This window comes from Aplidium turbinatum, chromosome 3 (genome assembly GCF_918807975.1).
Source record: "Aplidium turbinatum chromosome 3, kaAplTurb1.1, whole genome shotgun sequence".
NCBI lineage: Eukaryota > Metazoa > Chordata > Ascidiacea > Aplousobranchia > Polyclinidae > Aplidium > Aplidium turbinatum.
This window is the reverse complement of record NC_137474.1, coordinates 47649112-47667479: the sequence shown is the minus strand read 5'-3', so window position 1 is coordinate 47667479 and position 18368 is coordinate 47649112. Positions and strand designations below refer to the sequence as shown.

At 37.4% G+C, this 18368-nt stretch overlaps 1 protein-coding gene across 2 annotated transcripts in view; it reads right to left on the bottom strand.

Moving 5' to 3' along the window:
• Positions 1-12927: 12927 nt before the first annotated feature.
• LOC145767547 (P-selectin-like) overlaps positions 12928-18368 on the bottom strand; it is a 47916-nt gene continuing 42475 nt past the window's right edge. For both annotated transcript variants that reach the window (XM_082579389.1, XM_082579390.1), the window contains exons 11-12: positions 13542-13648; positions 12928-13256 (exon numbers count right to left, since the gene is read on the bottom strand). In XM_082579389.1, coding sequence (XP_082435515.1) covers positions 13007-13256; positions 13542-13648 — 357 coding nt within the window. In that variant the 3' untranslated portion in view covers positions 12928-13006. The remainder of the gene's footprint in view (positions 13257-13541; positions 13649-18368) is intronic.

Here is an 18368-nt window from a genome sequence, read left to right as displayed (position 1 = left end):
TTCCAACGGTGTAACCAAGTACGGTATGCTTATTGTTGAAACAGATGAGATGGTTTTCTCTCGTTTAATGTTAAGTTCTTCTTTTTGATTGTCTGAAGGAATCGTTCAACATTTCTATCGTGTTCTTGAGTGCCTCCCGCCACTGTTATGTTATCAAGATAAGGAAATGTTGCCGTTAATTTTTCATCCGTCACTACGTGGTCCATTTCTCTCTGAAATGCGGGCACACCATTAGTTACGCCAAATGGAATTCGTTCAAATTTCCATAATTTCCCAGCGGCTTCAAACGCAGTAAAACGCCTATCTTCTTCTGCTATACGGATTTGATGGCATGCACTTTTCAGGTCAATTGGCAAGATTATTTACCAAGTCATCTATTCTGGGTGTCACGATTTCTTTCTATCTCTTACCAGAAAAAAGGCTTGGAAAGGTTCAATGACGTAGTTTAATGGGTTGAACCGAAAAGTAGTCAATTAAATGATCGGATAGTTCTACCGGTAAAATGATAATGAAAACTCTTGAAGGACTTTAACGAACGGCTTCTCAAATAACTCTAATTTCGAACACAATTTATATCAGCACCAATTCTCATCTACTTGTATTCAATTACTTCAAGTCTCAATCACCAATATTTCTGCACCAACTACCAATCCACAACTCATAACACAACTCTCATAAACAACTCATAATAATAATAATTCATCATTTACACCACTATTTATAGCAGGTTTAAAGAAGCTTTTAGATAGTCACGTAGGAGTAGAAGGTTCTAGAAAACACGTTACATAATGAAGATTTCGCAATCACAGATCTACTGCTACACATCCTTATGACGTCATGACAAACGTCACTCGGCAATTGTGAAAAACAACAAAACAATCCAGATTTGTTTTGAATGAATTGATTGATTGATTTTATTTCGTTGTAGGTAAATATAATACAATAAATACAGCAATAAAAAGGAATTTCCAGCAACGGGAATCTGCGAAGAGACCATGGGTCTTCGAGTCAAGCAGATACCCCAGATTCAATAGAAGTTCTAAAATTGCGATAAGAATAATTCAAAAACGAAAATTGGAACAAGGGTTAGAAGATGGTCACAGAGAAGTATATTTAGTAGTCTATCGGTAGCATAAAGGTAATACAAAATTAAACGTGCTAGTATTTGGCGATGAGTGAATTTTTGTGTTGTTTTTTAAAAGAATAAAATGACAGTTTACGCAAGCTCGTTGGTAAGGAGTTCCAGACTTTCACTCCGGCATATTTAATGCTGCGCTGGAGTCGGGATGAGGCGTAACGTGGGACAAAGTAACAATCGTTGGAAGAGTGTCTAGTAAGACGTGCATTATACATGAGTTTGGTTTTTTCAAAGTAGTGTGCGAAAGGCAGAGGCAATACATCCGTATCAAATTTAAACATGAATTTAGCAATTTCGTGTTCGTACAAATCTTTAAGCTTGAGTATGTTAAGTTTCTTATAGAAAGGTGTGACATGATCAGACCACCTGCCACCTGCTACTATTCTGACAGCCTTATTTTGTAAGGTGCTAAGCTTGTTCATTTGTGTCTTGCAGCATGAACCCCAAATCGTTATCCCATATACGATATGAGAATGTACCAGTGCGTAGTATAATTGTAATAATGTTTTGTTTGGAAGAATGTATTTGAGTTTCGACAATATCCCTACAGATATAGAAAGTTTCTTGTGGAGCATATTAATGTGAGGTTCAAAATTTAGACCATTGTCAAAAATAATGCCAAGGTATTTGGCAAACTTAACTTGTTCGATCTGAGCACAATTATAAAGTACATTGATATCTTCTGGGTAGCTGCATTTTTTAGGAGGGATCACAATGACATTTGATTTGGAAGGATTGATAACTAATTTATTGGCATTAATCCAGTTCTTGATGTTAAGTAATTCAGACGATATTTCTTTTTCTAAGTAGGTTGGATTAGGAGCGTTAATTACCAGGCAGGTATCGTCTGCGAAAAGTCTTGGAACAGAAGACGTGCAGTTTTGTAAGTCGTTTACGTACAATAAAAACAGCAGTGGACCCAGCGTTGAACCCTGAGGTACACCGTGTGTTATGCATCTCTGTTCAGATTCCTGTTTATTAATCGCGACATACTGCATTCTGTCTTTTAGGTAGGAGGAGAATAATTCGTTTGCTGTACCTCGGATTCCATAGTGGTTGAGTTTGTATAGTAGAATGGGATGGTATACCGTGTCAAAGGCTTTTTTGAGATCCAAGAGAACCAAACCTGTGTACAGGTTGCTTTTTACGTGTTCATAGGTGGCACTAATAATATCAATAGCGGCATATGAAGTAGAGGAGCCAGACCGAAATCCAAATTGCGTAGGAGCAAGGACAGAATGTTTGTCTAGAAAGGAAGAGACCCTTTTATATAAGAGCTTTTCCAAGATTTTTTCGAAAGACGATAAAAGGGAGATAGGTCTATAATTATTTACCTCAAGTTTGTCTCCAGATTTGAAGACGGGTACAACTTTGGCAAGTTTAAATGTATCTGGGAAAATACCGAACTGAAAGGAATAGTTAATAAGATTTGAGAAGGACAGGGCAATAATCACGGAGGCGATCTGTATGAAATATGCTGAAATGTCATCGTAGCCAGTTGCTTTGTTGGGTTTTAGGGCTCGGATTTCTTTGAGTACCTCATCGCCAGTCGTTGGTTCAAGAAAAATAGAAGAAGGAGCGTGGTTTGTAAGGTAGGATGTGAAGTTGTTATCGTTGGCAAGCGGAACGCTGTCAGAGATCTCTTTTCCAACGTTGCAGAAGAATTTATTGAATTGGTTCGCCATTTCGATGGGTTTGTTTGATGACACTCCATCAATATTAATGGAATTGATTGTTTGCTTTGATTTTTGTTTATTTGGCAGCAGTGAGTTAATGACTTCCCAAACTTTACGTGGAGAAGATTTGTTCAGTTCAATTTCCGAATGTATATAATTTTGCTTGGAAATGTATTTCAATTTGGTGAGCTTATTTGCGTATTTTTTGTACTCTAGCCTGTCTGTTTGATTCCCTTTCAGGTAGTGCGATTGGTACATTTTTTGCTTATTTTTAATTGAAGTAAACAGCCCACTGGTAATCCACGGCTTCCTTTTTAACTTGCACATTTTCCTTGACATTTTTTTCAGTGGAGCGTATTTGTCAATTGCGTTTTTTAAAATCTGTAATAGTTCGCTATATTTATAATTCAGTTCCTGAGGTTGTAATGATTTAATACCCAATAGAAACGTGCCTAGTTGGGAGTTCAAGTCCTCAATGAAAGAAGCCGAATCAAGGTTACGCTTGTCTCTGTAGAAACGAGGTTTGTGTTGATGCGGGTTGTCAACGTGGGAAATTATACAAAAAGTAGGGTAATGATCAGAGATGTCAGACTTAATTATTCCCGGTAATACGGAATGAGAGACATCGTTCGATAAAATGTGATCAATTAGTGTTGACGATTTATCAGTAACTCTTGTTGGCTGAGTAATTATAGGGCAAGTACCATTGCTGTTTAGCATATTTAGATAATTTGTGACCGGCGAAGGGAGAATGTCATTTAAAATATTGATATTGAAATCACCTAATATATAGTAGGTTTGATTCATTTTGTTTAAGTTACTTAGCACACTGTCCAGAGCATCAACAAAACGTTGGATATTGGTGTTTGGGTGACGGTATACTACGCCAATTTTCATGTTAGCGCTTGTTGTGGTGTTACTTATATTAACAAATAAGCTTTCACAGTCAACACAAGGCACTTCAAAAGGTTTCAAGGGTGTGATATTATATTTGTCTAATGCGTAAATCAAAACTCCACCTGCAGAAGTAATGGAGTTAACGTATTTATACTCGTACCCAGGTAGAGTAATATTTGACAGAGGAGTGACTTTAATACGAGTTTCAGTTATGCAAATAACATCAGGAAGTTTGTCGAAGTTAGCAAGAAAATCGTACAAAGAGTCAAAATTTTTTTGTAATGACCTGATATTTACATGAATAACAAATAATGATGCACTACGAATTGTCTCAAAAGTAGGAGAGTTGATGTTGTGGTATTCGCAGTTATTGAAGTTGCGAGTTAGTGACCGATTAAGAGAATCGCATAGGTAGAACGCATTTTCTGCGTCTGAATCAAGAGCAGCAGCTTGACTCGAGGACACATGGGTCTCTGAAATGTCATTATTGGTACAGTTAATTACGAGATATGTGGATCAGCACAGTTTGACGCGGTAATCAGCACGCAGGGTTTATTCAAGATATGTAGAGCACGCAAAAGAATAGCATCACGTGGCATCGCGGAAGGCCAAATGTGATGTAGCCAGACATCAATTCAGCACTAAAAAAACATTGAATCATCACTAATAATCCACGCAGATGCATGAGTGAAAGACATTAGACAAATAACAAGCAAACAAATGATAAGGTTTTGTAAAAAATTAAATGTTACTATTAACAAAATCAACACAGAGAGAGCAGAAGTTAATCACAGTTCGCAGGCAAGTATGCATAGGCTATTCATGCCAGGGTAATGGAACATAAAGAAGTATAGTACACATTCGTGTCTACAAAACTAGGCCGTTGAATGAATGTCCGGAGTATTCAAAGGAAACTATTTTAAAAACATAATGTCAATGATTTTCATTGCTTCTACACTTAAAGCAAAACAGAATCAACCAGTGCCCACAAACACCGAAAGAAAACTAGTGCCCGGAGCACCGAAGGAATCCAACAATGCCTACGGCACCGAAGGAAACAATCAGTGCTTGCAAGCGCCGGAAGGGTTCTAAAACCAAGGCGAAACACACCTGCTTAGTTTCACAAACTGATTTTGCTATGGGATGCAATTGAGTGAATGTTGCATATCTTATACACTAAACACATATCTTAGGTACACTAAACATCAACAAGCTTACCGTTGATATAAAGATTTATATCACCGGGGGAGGTAACCCACTTGAAGCTTTCATTATTTTCTTTAGCTTCCTTTAATCGTGGGAGCAATTTATTTTTTTTTATGTATATTTGTTTCGGAAGATGGTCAGTGAAGAATATTTTACAGTTATGTCGTTGATTATAACTCTTGAGAACTTTTAGTGACTTAAAGATTTTATCTTTTACCAACACACTAGAAATTTTGAATATGATTGGTCGTTGGTTAGACTTACTTGAAGTTTGTTTAGAGCCCAGTCTGTGGCAGTCCAGCAGTTTAATATTATTACAATCAAGGGTGTTTTCTAAAAGTTGTTTGACGATTTCTGTTGTTTGGTGTTTCTTTTCGTCTTTATCTCCTTCGATTCCGTGGATTAAGATGTTCAGCCGTTTTTCGTAATGCTCCTTAGCTAAAGTTTCTTTTCGACTTTTTTCTTTAAATTGATTGAGTTCGAGTTCTAGAGCTTGATTTGAGTTTTCTAACGCTTTAATTTGTGAATCTTGGCCGGAAATTCTAACTTCTAGGGCAGTAGTAGTTCTGTTCAGTTTCTCTATAGACTCCATTTGAATCCTAACCTGTTCCGAAAGTCTACTTTCGATTTCTTCAAGTTTTTTGGTGAACTTGTTCTCAAAATTCTCCAGCATTTTAACAATACTTTCAAATGAGCCTTGCTCTGTGTTAGTTTTCCTGCTTTTCTGCGACATGGCACAATGCTTGTAGCTTTCTAGTTGTTTTCCCTGTCGTGCTGTTAGAGAAGCTAGCAAACCATGCGGTCGCTTGATCAGAGAAGAAAAATACGTCCGCTTGCTAGAACGACTGAATCAGAATGAGAACGACTGAATCAGAATGAATGTATCGAAATGAATGAAATGAAATGAATGTCTCGAATGCTCTGGAAACACATTACATAATAGAGATCTCGCAATCGCAGGTTACTTCAGGTCAATAACCGATGATAACCTATAGCATAAGAATTTTACAAAATCAAAACAGCACACTCGATCAAGATACAAAGCAGCCCGTCGCGAGACCTCGCACATTGATTGTGACACTGGGCAAGGGATAATCGTCAAGTTCTGTAAACAAATTGATCGTTTGCGAATAATCTATGCGAAGACGATTTTTCTTGCTTTCTTCATCCTTCACTACCACCACTTGAGCACACCAAGGAGAAATGCTGGGCTTGATTATTCCTTCAGAGTGAAGACGTGACACTTCGGCCTCTATAAAAGCTTGATCTTCTCGACTTCACAGCTATTGGTTTGCAGTTTGGAGACAAATTTGAGAACAGCGATGGCACAGCAGCGGAAGCTGAAGTTAGAGCACACAATCCTGAATGAGGAGACACAACAAGATCCTCTTCGTTTCCTCCGTACTCAAATATAGCAGACTTGTGTCGACTTTGGAAATTTTGACCCAGCAGAATGTCACAACACAGATTGTTGAGAACTCGCAAGCACACATCTGGATAATTATGTCGGTTGATCATTATGTCAGTCATGCAATGACCTACAACATTTCCTTTAAGGTTTGACGAAGCCATCGAAATCTGTAACGAGGAAGAGTTAACTGGAAGCTTCAACGTTCGCGCTGTCTCGTTGTTTATAAAACTACAGGAACTGCCAGTATCAATTAAGACAGATAATTCTCTCCCGTCAATAACAGCATTTAGCGTGGCATGAGACAAGCATTGAGGGGCTTCTTTGATCACACACAAGGCATCCGAATAGACAGAAGCAGATGTATCAGCAGTTCCTTTGCTTTTACAAACTCTAGGAAAATGGTCTTTTTTGTTACATTTAAAGCACACTAAGTCTCGCGCTGGACAATGCTTTCTGTCGTGATATGATTGACCACAGTGAAAACACAATTTCCTCGATTTGGTCATCGCCGAGGTTTCTTCGCGATTTACATCGTTTGGTTCTGTAGACGTTGAAGTAACTGCCGCCAGCATAGAAGCATCATATGCCTCCGAAATTTGCTGTGCTATGTGTAACGTTCGAGCTTGATTGAAAGTTGCAATTAGAGTCAACGCATCATTCTCCAGAAGCCGTTGTCGGATTGTACGTGACAACAGTCCATTTATAAAGGCGTCACGGATGGCCTCTATCCGATGTTGCTCAGCCGACACATTTGTAAAGTTACAATCTTTGCTGAGTTTTTAAGCAGTTGAAGAAATTCTTCAAGAGGTTGACCTTGCTGTTGTCTTGTAGTTGCCAACAAATGACAAGCAAAAATCACATGTGGGGTCTTCGAAAATAAATTATGGACAATGTCAATTGCTCCATCGTACTCGTCACATTCATCAATGAATTCGTAAACATTGTGTGAAACACAATTCACCAACAGCTTAAGCTTATTGCCAGCCTCACCCCGTTCCATTTCTTCAACAAAATACTCAAATGTCTTTCTCCAATGCTTCCACTCTTTGCATGCAGTAGGAGAGCTTGGGTCAAGGTCAAGGCGAGATAGCTTTAATAGTTTATCCATAGTCTTGGTATTAAGTTGATTAAATTGTAATGAACATCAGATAAAAATAAACATATTGTTTCACCTTAAAGTAAAGGCTTTAATCAACTAAACAAAATATAAACAAACACAAATTAAAGTCTGCCCATCACAAGCACCTAACATAAGATAACTGAATAACTAAGTAAACAGTCCACAACCATCTAGCTGCACGTTCAGCAAGAAAGCAACAACAATAACACAAAGAAGAAAGCAAGGATTAGACGCCGCGCCGACTAATCAGCTTGAAGCAGTGCGCATCACCAACTGTCGGCAGCAGTGGCCGAGTGGTTAGCGCGTTGGGCTCGCAGTCGAGAGCCTGTATGTTCGACTCCAGCCACCCGCACTTGCTGTTGTTTCTCTGGGCAAGAAACTTTACGATAATTGCCTCTACCCAGTGGTCGATTTCGAGTAATGGGTAGTACCAAAGTTCAGTCATAAATAGATTAGACAACCGGAAACAGACATTGCAGTCGGCTGCAGCGTGGGTCAGGTGTACGTCGGAAGGCGTACACCGATGCATAGCGCTCAAGTCCGCTTTCCCGCAATGCAGGATAAAGATAAACAAACAAACAAACAAACAAACTTGAAGCAACATTAAATTTCACAACAGATACTGTATTTCTTTTTCACAATATCATTTATTTTGCATTCTGACAAAGAAAAATAAATTGAATTGAATTGAATTAAATTCATCAGTGAATCTTGTTTAGGACCGTTATCCACATAATGCTAAGCAGTCAGAACTTTAAAACTGCTAGTTGTAGGCTACTTTAGCATTGATTCAACTTGCGATCTAGCTCTTGTTGGTTCCAACTTGATGCATTTAAGTAACGTCTTTACAGCTTCAATTGCAAAAGGGTAATGTAAAGCATTGGGTTTGACAGCGCCACACCTTGATTATTTTCTCAAAGTAAATTTTCTTTGCAAAGATAATAGGACAGCTTTCTTTAGAATTTCCCCTCTGACTGGGCCCTAACTTTAAAGATGCCACAAGCTTACAATCGATCAATTACTCCAAAAATGATATGACATTTGAACAACGCTGTAGGCACGGATGGAGGAACCATTTTTAAAGTAGGTGGGCCCAGAGGCGCAGCAGTCAAAGTCAATCCAACTTCTAGGGGACAAAGCCCCCCGGACCTCCCTTAGCATTGCTGCATTCCAAATACTTTATATCATTTATAGGCTACATTGAATTTTCATGATTGCCTTTCGTACCAACAAGCGAAAAGTTTCCATTTTTGGGCGCAATTTGCCCAAAACATTTACAAAACTGTTAAATTACTTTATAGTGATAAAGCTTTGGTAGAGAGTTTGCTTTGTTTGTTGAACCATAGAGAAATAAAACATAGTAACCTTAGCGGGTTTAACATACTTTAGCCTATTACACACAAAAAATATAACATAATTAAAATAAACTCAAACGTTTTCGACACGTACGTGTGTCCTCATCAGGAAACAACACATAGGCTACATTGGTATGTCAACCAAACATTTGTTGACAAGGGCCAGGGAGCACTTAAACCTAAACCTAACAACTAAAAGTGCAATTAAAGAGCACATCACCTCTTGTGAAACGTGCACTGACAATGTTTCGGTCGGCCAATTTAAAATCATCTCTCGAGGCAGATCTGATTTTCAGACTAAGATCATGGAAGCCTTAAGAATCAATCGTAACAATCTATCTCTCATCCGGCAGTTATTCGCCTGTGGCTCATCGTTCCTTTTGTGTGTGTTCTAATATTTTGTCCAATGCCTGTAGTTTACACCTCATGTGATCTATTTCTCACCGCATAATTTACTCGTAATCATTCTCGCATCATTTGTTCAGTTTGTGCTTTTCAGTCCAGAGTGTCGTTACAGTTATAATGCGGTACTGGTATATTATACACATATATAACAGTTAGCAAAGTTATCCGGGAGTAACAGTCTGCAGTATTATGTGCATACACAACAGCTGCACCACCAATATACAAATATAATAGGCCTACTGGTATCAAACAACAACAAGGTTCCTTCAACTGTCACTATATGGGTGACTGCTATTGTATTACACTTGAAATTTTCCCCAAAAAGTTAATAATACGATCATTGAAAGCAATAAATTCTTGGCAAATTGAGGTGGGATCAACCTGATCGAACAAGTTTTTGTGATTTTCATCCTATGGTTCAAGTGCTCTTGGGTTAATCTGCTTTTTAAGGAATTTTCCACCAGTCTGTGGCAAGAAAAGTTCGTTTTAGAGAGAATTAACATCAATATCCCCATCTGGCCTGGTTTAAGTGCCTTATTTTAGAGACAAAGTTGCTGCATCCTCTACCCTTGCTGCAGCTAAAATTACTTTAGATCACAAACAACTGCACGTTATTTTGGTCAAATCTTTCCCTATTATTTTAAAAATATTTGGCTTTAAAAAGTGGGTGGGCCAGGCCCTCCCAGAAAAAAAGTAGGTGGGCCCGGGCCCACGTGGTTCCTCCATCCCTGGCTGTAGGCCAATGATTCTCAACGTGGTCCACCTGGAATTTCAGAGAGTTCTATAAATCCGTGATAAAACGTTTCAAAATTGTATCATTTACTACAGGAAATTATGTAAGGACTGCATACAGGTGTAAGCGCGACGTAATAATCATGTTTACTCAATGATTTTTGATCGATTTTCCTGTAAGTGTAAATGCTAGATAAGCTCATCAGTTTTTGAACTTATTTTACTAGTTGACGAGTGGACTGTTATTGAACTTGGCTATTGAACTGTTCACTGAGCGTTCACTGAGCCGAAACAAGAGAGAACACCTGCTCCACAAACGCATTACTGACTAGAAGGGAGACGATGTCGCTAACCAGCTTGTAGAGCAACGGCAAACAATCCATCTCTAGTAAAGATCTTCATCCACTTTTCTTCAGGTTCATCCTTGCGGAATTACAATCCTTGCGGAATACAACATCTGGAATCTTCTTGAGCAGAGCAATGACAGCCGAGACCTCATCGAAGAACTCATGCTTCATTGCCATTGGCTGATCAATTTGTTTCGCCAACTCCTTAACTTTCTCATACTCAACTGTTTGATCTTTTAGCAGGGTCCAGTTGATGTGTGTTGGAATGTTGGATGCTTCTCAAATTAATACCACTCATTGATATATTCCCAAAAAAAAGATAGAAGATTTGTAATTGTTGAATATAAGACCAAGTAAGGATTGAAATCAAAAACAAGGACATTTCTTAGAAAGAAATAAGGACAATTAATTTTTCTAAGATATTGCCCTTTGAAATAAGGACGAATCTTAGAAATAAGGACGGTATGGCAACCCTGCCTATCAAGCTCAAGTAGACTACAAAGCACCGTTGGTAACTGCAACAGTAGGCTACAAGCCTATAACACTACTTATTAGTGTTGTCAGACAGTGGATGCTTCAAACTGCCAAACACATTTCAATTTCTGCCAATTGACTGCCAACTCACCGAAAAAGTTTGCCAAAATTCTTCCAACTCAAAATTTTACTGCCAAACAATGTTAAATTCTGCCATATTTCTCGAATTTGGCAGTAAAATTTGCCAAATGGTAACACTGCTGCTTATCACGAAATGATGAGAAAAACGGTTTAACGATCAGTGATATGTCACGTGATATCGCTGATCGTGATACGTGATACAATGGCTTAAGGCGATGTCATGTGATATAATGGCTTAATATGATTGGCTAATGTGGAAACAAATGGTTTTGGCAACAAAGTGTGATGGTGCGTAAGTGGTTTTGGAAAAAAACGCAAGTTTTAGTGTCGAATTTGAAGCAGATAGAAAACATTTTGGAAAGGAAGGAATGGATAGTAGGTACCTATGGTAATACTCTACCTAATGACATTGTATTATTGTAAACTCAATTTTGGTAAAAGTGGCACTTACGTGGTTTTGGAATTGGGCTCTTCAATTAGAGCAAACAAGTTTTTACGGAATTAAATTAGAATTACCGACACTTCGCTCTAATTTATTGAATTAGACAACTAGAATTATCTAACTATCTAATTTATCTATCTAGTTATCTCGGGCCGGTGGCGTCTGTTCACAGGTCGGGTGGGCTCGACGGAACCGCTTCACTCGCCGTTACTGAGGGAATCCTCGTTAGTTTCTTTTCCTCCGCTTAGTAATATGCCTAAATTCGGCGGGTGCTCTCGTCCGACCTCAGGTCGCGTTTCTTCTTTTCGTCTCCTGGCCGAGTGTGGCGCGGCTGCGCTCTCTCTCGTCCGTGATCGGCGCCGCGGCAGCGCGCGCGCTTGGCCTCGCTTTGATGGGACGGGGCGTTCGGTCGCCGACCCACACCCGGGCGTCCAGGACAGATTTGGACAACTAGAATTTTTGTAGTCTTTCGAAATTAGATTAAAATTATAATTAGAGTAATTTAACCCTTTTCGGACTGACGGGTGGACGTGTTCCGTCCATATCTAAAACTTTCATCGATTATATAAAAGCTACTGGCTCAAATTAACTGAAGTTTTATGACTTCTTCTAAAAATTATTCATCTTTGATTAGTAATAAAATGACATTTTCGTGCAGTATAGTTTTATAGTTATCAGCAGTTTTTGACACCCTACTCCCAAGATTGTCTGCAAATCTAGTAAAACATTATTCAGCGTGAAATTGAATAGGAATTAAGAGGGGTTAACTCCACCGCTGGATTTTGCGTCAGCAGTTGTCGGAAGAAAGTAGGTCATGTCAAGAAAGTATGACTGGACGTGCGTGCCTTTAACCCAAGTTTTCACTAATTGGAGTAGAACTAAAACTAGATTAAATTAGTCGGACGCAGTTATCACATATCTTTTTTTAGTTGGATAAAAACGCCAATGTGGCAACTCCGGATCAAAGTGTCATTCCACCATCACAGCGCCAAAACCACTAATGTCATAATATACATTGTGACGTCAGTGAATTGATGAACTAATCGAATTTTTTAAGACTTTGCTGCTCAAGGGATGGAATGACACTTTGATCTTGATTGTTTTATTGCATTTTCTTTATATAACGCTGATAAGAGCGCAATATCCTTCCATTTACCAAAACATACTGTTGGACAAACCAAAATTTTTAGTAAAACTGGAGGTTGGATAAGAACTATAGTTAGAGCAAACAAGTTTTTACCGAATTAGATTAGAACTACCCACATTTCGCTCTAATTTATTGAATTAGAAAACTAGAATTGTCCAAGTCTGGTCCAGGAGGCACGTTCGTTCGGTGAGACCCAGAGGCGGGCGCGGTAAAGAGATTAACCCAATGCCGCAATTCGCGTTCACAACGTCGACGCTCAATGTTGCACAATGGCGATGTTACGTAAGATATCATGACATAATAATTAGGCTATGTCATTGATGAGATAAATGCCAACATGCAAGCGGTTGCAAACTCTAATCTCTTAAAGTTTTCACTTTTTATTCAAACCAAATTTTTAAAAGTGGAAACACTAAATTATATTGATGTCTGTTAATTTACCCTAAAAAAATTGCCTCGTTGTGTTCCTATGAGTCACAATAGCCATTAGCGATAAATCGAATACATGCAGTGCTTTATGAACCGAACTCATAGGACACACAAACTTCACACAATCCACTGGTTTGAGGAGCCACATTGTTCTCCCATTGATTGAAATAAACATTTATCTTTGGTTTCGAATTCCAAGTCGAAAATGGAATTATGTTTTTCTCGCGACCTTTCTGCAAAATGATAAATGGCTTTGCTGCTTTGTGAAAGGTCACCGACACTTGACTGTCCCGAGTGAATCTAAGTGGGAGTGGAAATCGTCGGAGATTGTTGCTCCTGTGAAACAATAAACAAAATATATAGATATAGTTTGGAAACATTTTGACAAAATATGTTTTACAATATGATCACAGCGAGCGATCAAAGTTCCAATTATTCGTAAAGTGAAAAATTCTCCAACCCACAGTTCAATGCATGAACTACCCAGCTAATAAACAAGACAAGTTTGCAAGTGATTATTGCTTCAGTTCAAGTTCCTGTGGACATATTATACATTGCGTCTTTTTATACACCCACTGCATGCTTTACTAACCATTTCTGATAATCCAACAAGAACATTACCTGAAGCCAAATCTATAATATCCTTTCATTAGAGATGGATAATGACCGGTTCCAATTTGGATATGAGAACCTTTTGGGTTGGAATAGGTTAGCCTCAATGTCACGTTCTGTTGAAATAGACGAAGGAATTGGTGATATACGATAAACATACGTTACGACATGTTAGAAGTCAATATATCTAGTGGCATAAGGTCCCAAATGTAGAAATATGAAATTTCTTGACTTTTAGTTTTTATTCTTTGCGAACTTTCTAAACCTACACTGGGCATTTTTCTACCTTCCTGTCCTTCACAATAAGCATTTCGTCTCAGGTGGCATGACATTTTCGTGCAATGCTAGTTATTATTATATGTTAATGCAATAGAAATTACATTGAAATGTAAAAACGCTCAAAACTGCCTTATATTTATGAGCAAAAGTAATTTGTTGTTTAATTTAGCATAACTCTATGTTACAATTCAAAACTTTCAATTGTGAAGTTATTTTTGGGAAAGTAGAATAAAAACCGAATTTTTGACGTCTTTTCATCTCATACACTTTATTTCAATAAATTTTTTGGGTAAAAATTTAATTTCTATACGCACAATACACATGGCTATTATCTTGTGAAATATTTTGGTTCTGTGATTTTTATAGCTCCCGTTATTAGCGATTAATTAGCACGGGGCTAAGATAGCCCGTGACGTACTTTCCGCGTACGAAAATAGCTCGTACTTAGATAGGGTAAAAATCTACAAGTAAGCAACGATCATGCTGCTAAAGGCGAAACTAAATCAATTGCATATCCATTACATCATCTGATAACATTAGTAAATAAAGTACTTGGAGAATTAAATGCGACAGTTACTTTAGGATGTGGAAAAACGTAATTTGTTCTATATTTTGTTTATTAATATGATAATAAGCTGCGCAAAAATCATGTAATATTTTAAATGTTCTCCATTTGATTTTAGGACTTTTGATGCTCTTTTTAATAAACGAGGTCGGAGCACATCTTCTTTAGGTTTTCATTGCGGTGCAGAAATTATTATGATTTCAATCGGCTTTTTATCGTGATCTAGATGTTTATTATGACTTCAATCGGCTCTTTATCGTGATCTAGATGTTTATTATGACACCAATTAGCTCTTTATTGTGATCTAGATGTGTATTATGACTTCAAGCGGTTCTTGGGGCTTCAGTTGTCAACCTCCTTGTGGTGAGCCCTGGTAATTGATTCTTGCAATCAAGCGAATGACAACAAATCGAGACAGCAATTGTAGCTCACAGTGCTCCATGCAACTACATCGCCAGAGTGATGCCGACCCAGAGCATGTGCCTTTCATGTCAAATAACTGTTCAGGGGGGCCAACTTCAGTTGTCGTATGGGAAAACATCACCTTGCTGCAGTTGAATGTGGAAGGCCTGACCAAGTCTAAAATCGACATCTTGTAACAACCAGTCAAGGCCAACCAAGCACACGTCAACAACGGTGCTGTTCTGAAATCCATTCTTCATCGTGATTCGGATGTTTATTATTTCTTCAATTGGGCTCTTTATTGTGATGTGGATGTATAGTATGGCTTCAATCGGCTCTTTATCATGATGCAGATGTTTATTATGACTTAAATTGGCTGTTTATTTTGATGTGATATTGGCTTGTCAAGCATCGGGGAAACAAAAAGATTAGCGGAAGAATGTGACATGTGGAAGAAAATGACAGCCAAACTTCGGAACGGAGACGACACGTGATGATGATCTCTATTGTGATGTGGATGTTTAATTTGACTTCAATTGTCAGACAGTTTTGCTTTGAAAATATTGCTAAAAAATTTTAATAGGTTAATGCAGGGATGGAGGAAACACGTGGGCCTCGTGGGCCTGGGCCCATCTACTTTATTTTCGGGGTGGGCCTGGCCCACCCACTTTTAAGCCAAATTTCTTTGAAAAGGCAGCGAAAACGGCAAATTAGAAGAGTTCCAAAAAAAAGTTCTTCACTCATTTGATACACACTAGTTTGATTACACAAGCCAACAAAAAAATTTTGGCACAAAAGGTGAGAGTTAATTTAAAGTATTTTAGGGCCCCTTATTCCAAACGTGCACTTAATTTTTTGGAATTTTTGAAACTACCGTACCAGGAATTGAATTTCGAACCAAGATTACATTCTTCCGTAACAAGGATAAAATTTTAAGAAGCTACTTCATTGAAGAACACAACTTTGTATTCTGTAATTATATAAATGGCCTTCGTACCTTGATGGGTGTTGCTCAGTAGGCTATAGTAGGCCTACCATAATAAAGAATTGCGTTTATTCATCAATGGCTTTGTTTTGCTTATTTGTCAAGTTTGTTAAGCAAAACAATGTAGCCTATGCATTTTGTTGTTTGTAGCCTACTTGGTAGCTTAGTTAGTAAGCCTGATACTGTTGAAGTCAACAAACATATTAACGCAAAGCACAAGTTATATATTCTACATCTTAATTGTATCCTAAGGCTTGTCTCACGTCGTATTTTGATTGTTACTAGGCCAGTAAACGTTAAATAGCCGTTTGTTTGGGTTGTAATCAACGTGATTGGTTCTAAATAGCGTTTATAAAACTGAAAAATGCGCCTGGGATTACTTTCAGTTTTGTCTATGTAGTAAACAACACAACGTTAAATTTATAGGGACTCAAAATTGCAAAAAAAAAATGTTTTTTCTGTACCGTAGGCTATCTCAAAAACTAGAGCCAATTCGAAAAAAATAAGGGCAATTTCGGAATCAGGGGCCTCGAAATACCCTAAAATGACTCTGACATGTCGTGCCTTTAAAAAAAATTTTTTTGTTGGCCTGTGAATGATGAAATCTAATCTTCAAACTTTTCTGTTGAGCCCAACTGTTGATGGGCAGCACATGTGGGTGTGGTTGCGTGTGATTGGTGGAGTAATCTATAAATCAATCTAATTGTTCTCTAAGGTTAAAACAATAATAACGTTACGTATTATGCAGTGCATGCATGTAGGCCTACTGTATAATGCTGCAGATTATTTCTCCCAGGTTGAGATTATAACTGTGGGTGTATTTTGCCTTTTTATTTGTGTGCACATTGCCATATTTTGTACAGCGCTGTAGAGCAATTAAACAATTTTGCAATTTGTTTGGCCAAATCGGTCATAAAAACGGAAATTTTTTGCTGGTTGGCACAAAAGGCAATCATGAAAACACAATGTATAAACGATTTGAAGAATTAGAAATGCAGCAATGTTATGGGGGTCTGGGGGGCGAAGCCCCCCAGAAGTTTGATTAACTTTGAATGCTACGCCTTTGGGCCCACCTACTTTTAAAATGATTCCTCCATCCCTGGGTTAATGTCCAAAGAATTTTTTAGCTAATCCAATATTGTTATTCTTGCTTGCGTAATAAGTTTATGCATTATCTCCAAAGTGTAGCAAGATCTTGTTTAGTTAATTCCTTTTCTGAGAACTACTTCTGAGCAACACGGGGAAAAGGTTTTGTATTTTTTCTTTATTGAAAGAGTCCACTACTACCATTTTGCAGGCTTTGTTTGCAATTCTTCTTGCACCATGGAGCCGTTAAAACTTATTGTTGTTGCTGATGTTGCCAATCACTTGGGGACAGATGATGTGTACAATGAATGTATTTTGACTGTTGACAAAATGAAGGGTGCCATTTATTTTATAATCTGCCACGTGTTTCTGTGAGTGCATGTGAGCAACAAGTTAATTTTTATGTCGTTACTTTTGACGCTTTATTGAAAAAGAACATGTTTTCCTCCTTACAATGTTTTTTAATTCTGCCATAAGTTTAGTAATGTCGTTGGTGACTTCTGACTGTTTTTACAAGCCTGATTACTTCAAATATTATCAATAAGCTCTTTATGTTGATCTCTTTATGTTTATGTTGATCACTTATTGATTGCACAGCCTGATTTGCTTGTTTTGTCGTTTTGTTTATTTGACCACTATGGACAATTTGTCTGCAATAAAATAAATCGAAAGTGAAAGGAAATATTCTGGTGGTAATTTTCTCTAACATATTTTTAAAAACACAAACCTAAAAACTGATTATCCCAATTAATTCGCATAGCATTTTATTCTCAGGTGATCCACGATCAAAACAATTGAGATTGAGTGTAACTTATGATTACCGAATGTTGTTGGAAATAAACTCAATTTATAATGTTAAAATGTTGTAATGTTGTTGCTGTAATGTTGTTGTAATAATGTTGTGTTAATATTGTTGTTGTAATAATGTTGTGTTAATGATGTTATAATGTTAAAATGGTGTTATGTTGTTGTTGTTGTAATAATGTTTTTGCTGTAATGTTGTTGTTGTTGTAATAATGTTGTTGCTGTAATGCTGTTGTTGTTGTTGTAATAATGTTGTGTTAATATTGTTGTTGTAATAATGTTGTTGTTGTTGTAATAATGTTGTGTTAATATTGTTGTTGTAATAATGTTGTTGTTGTAATAATGTTGTGTTAATATTGTTGTTGTAATAATGTTATGTTAATGTTGTTATAATGTTAAAATGTTGTTATGTTGTTGTTGCTGTAATGTTGTTGTTGTAATAATGTTAAAATGGTGTTATGTTGTTGTTGTTGTAATAATGTTGTTGCTGTAATGTTGTTGTTGTTGTAATAATGTTGTTGCTGTAATGTTGTTGTTGTTGTAATAATGTTGTTGCTGTAATGTTGTTGTTGTTGTAATAATGTTGTTGCTGTAATGTTGTTGTTGTTGTTGTTGTAATAATGTTGTTGCTGTAATGTTGTTGTTGTTGTAATAATGTTGTGTTAATGCTGTTATAATGTTAAGATACTTTGATAAATGAAATAACATTCCAATG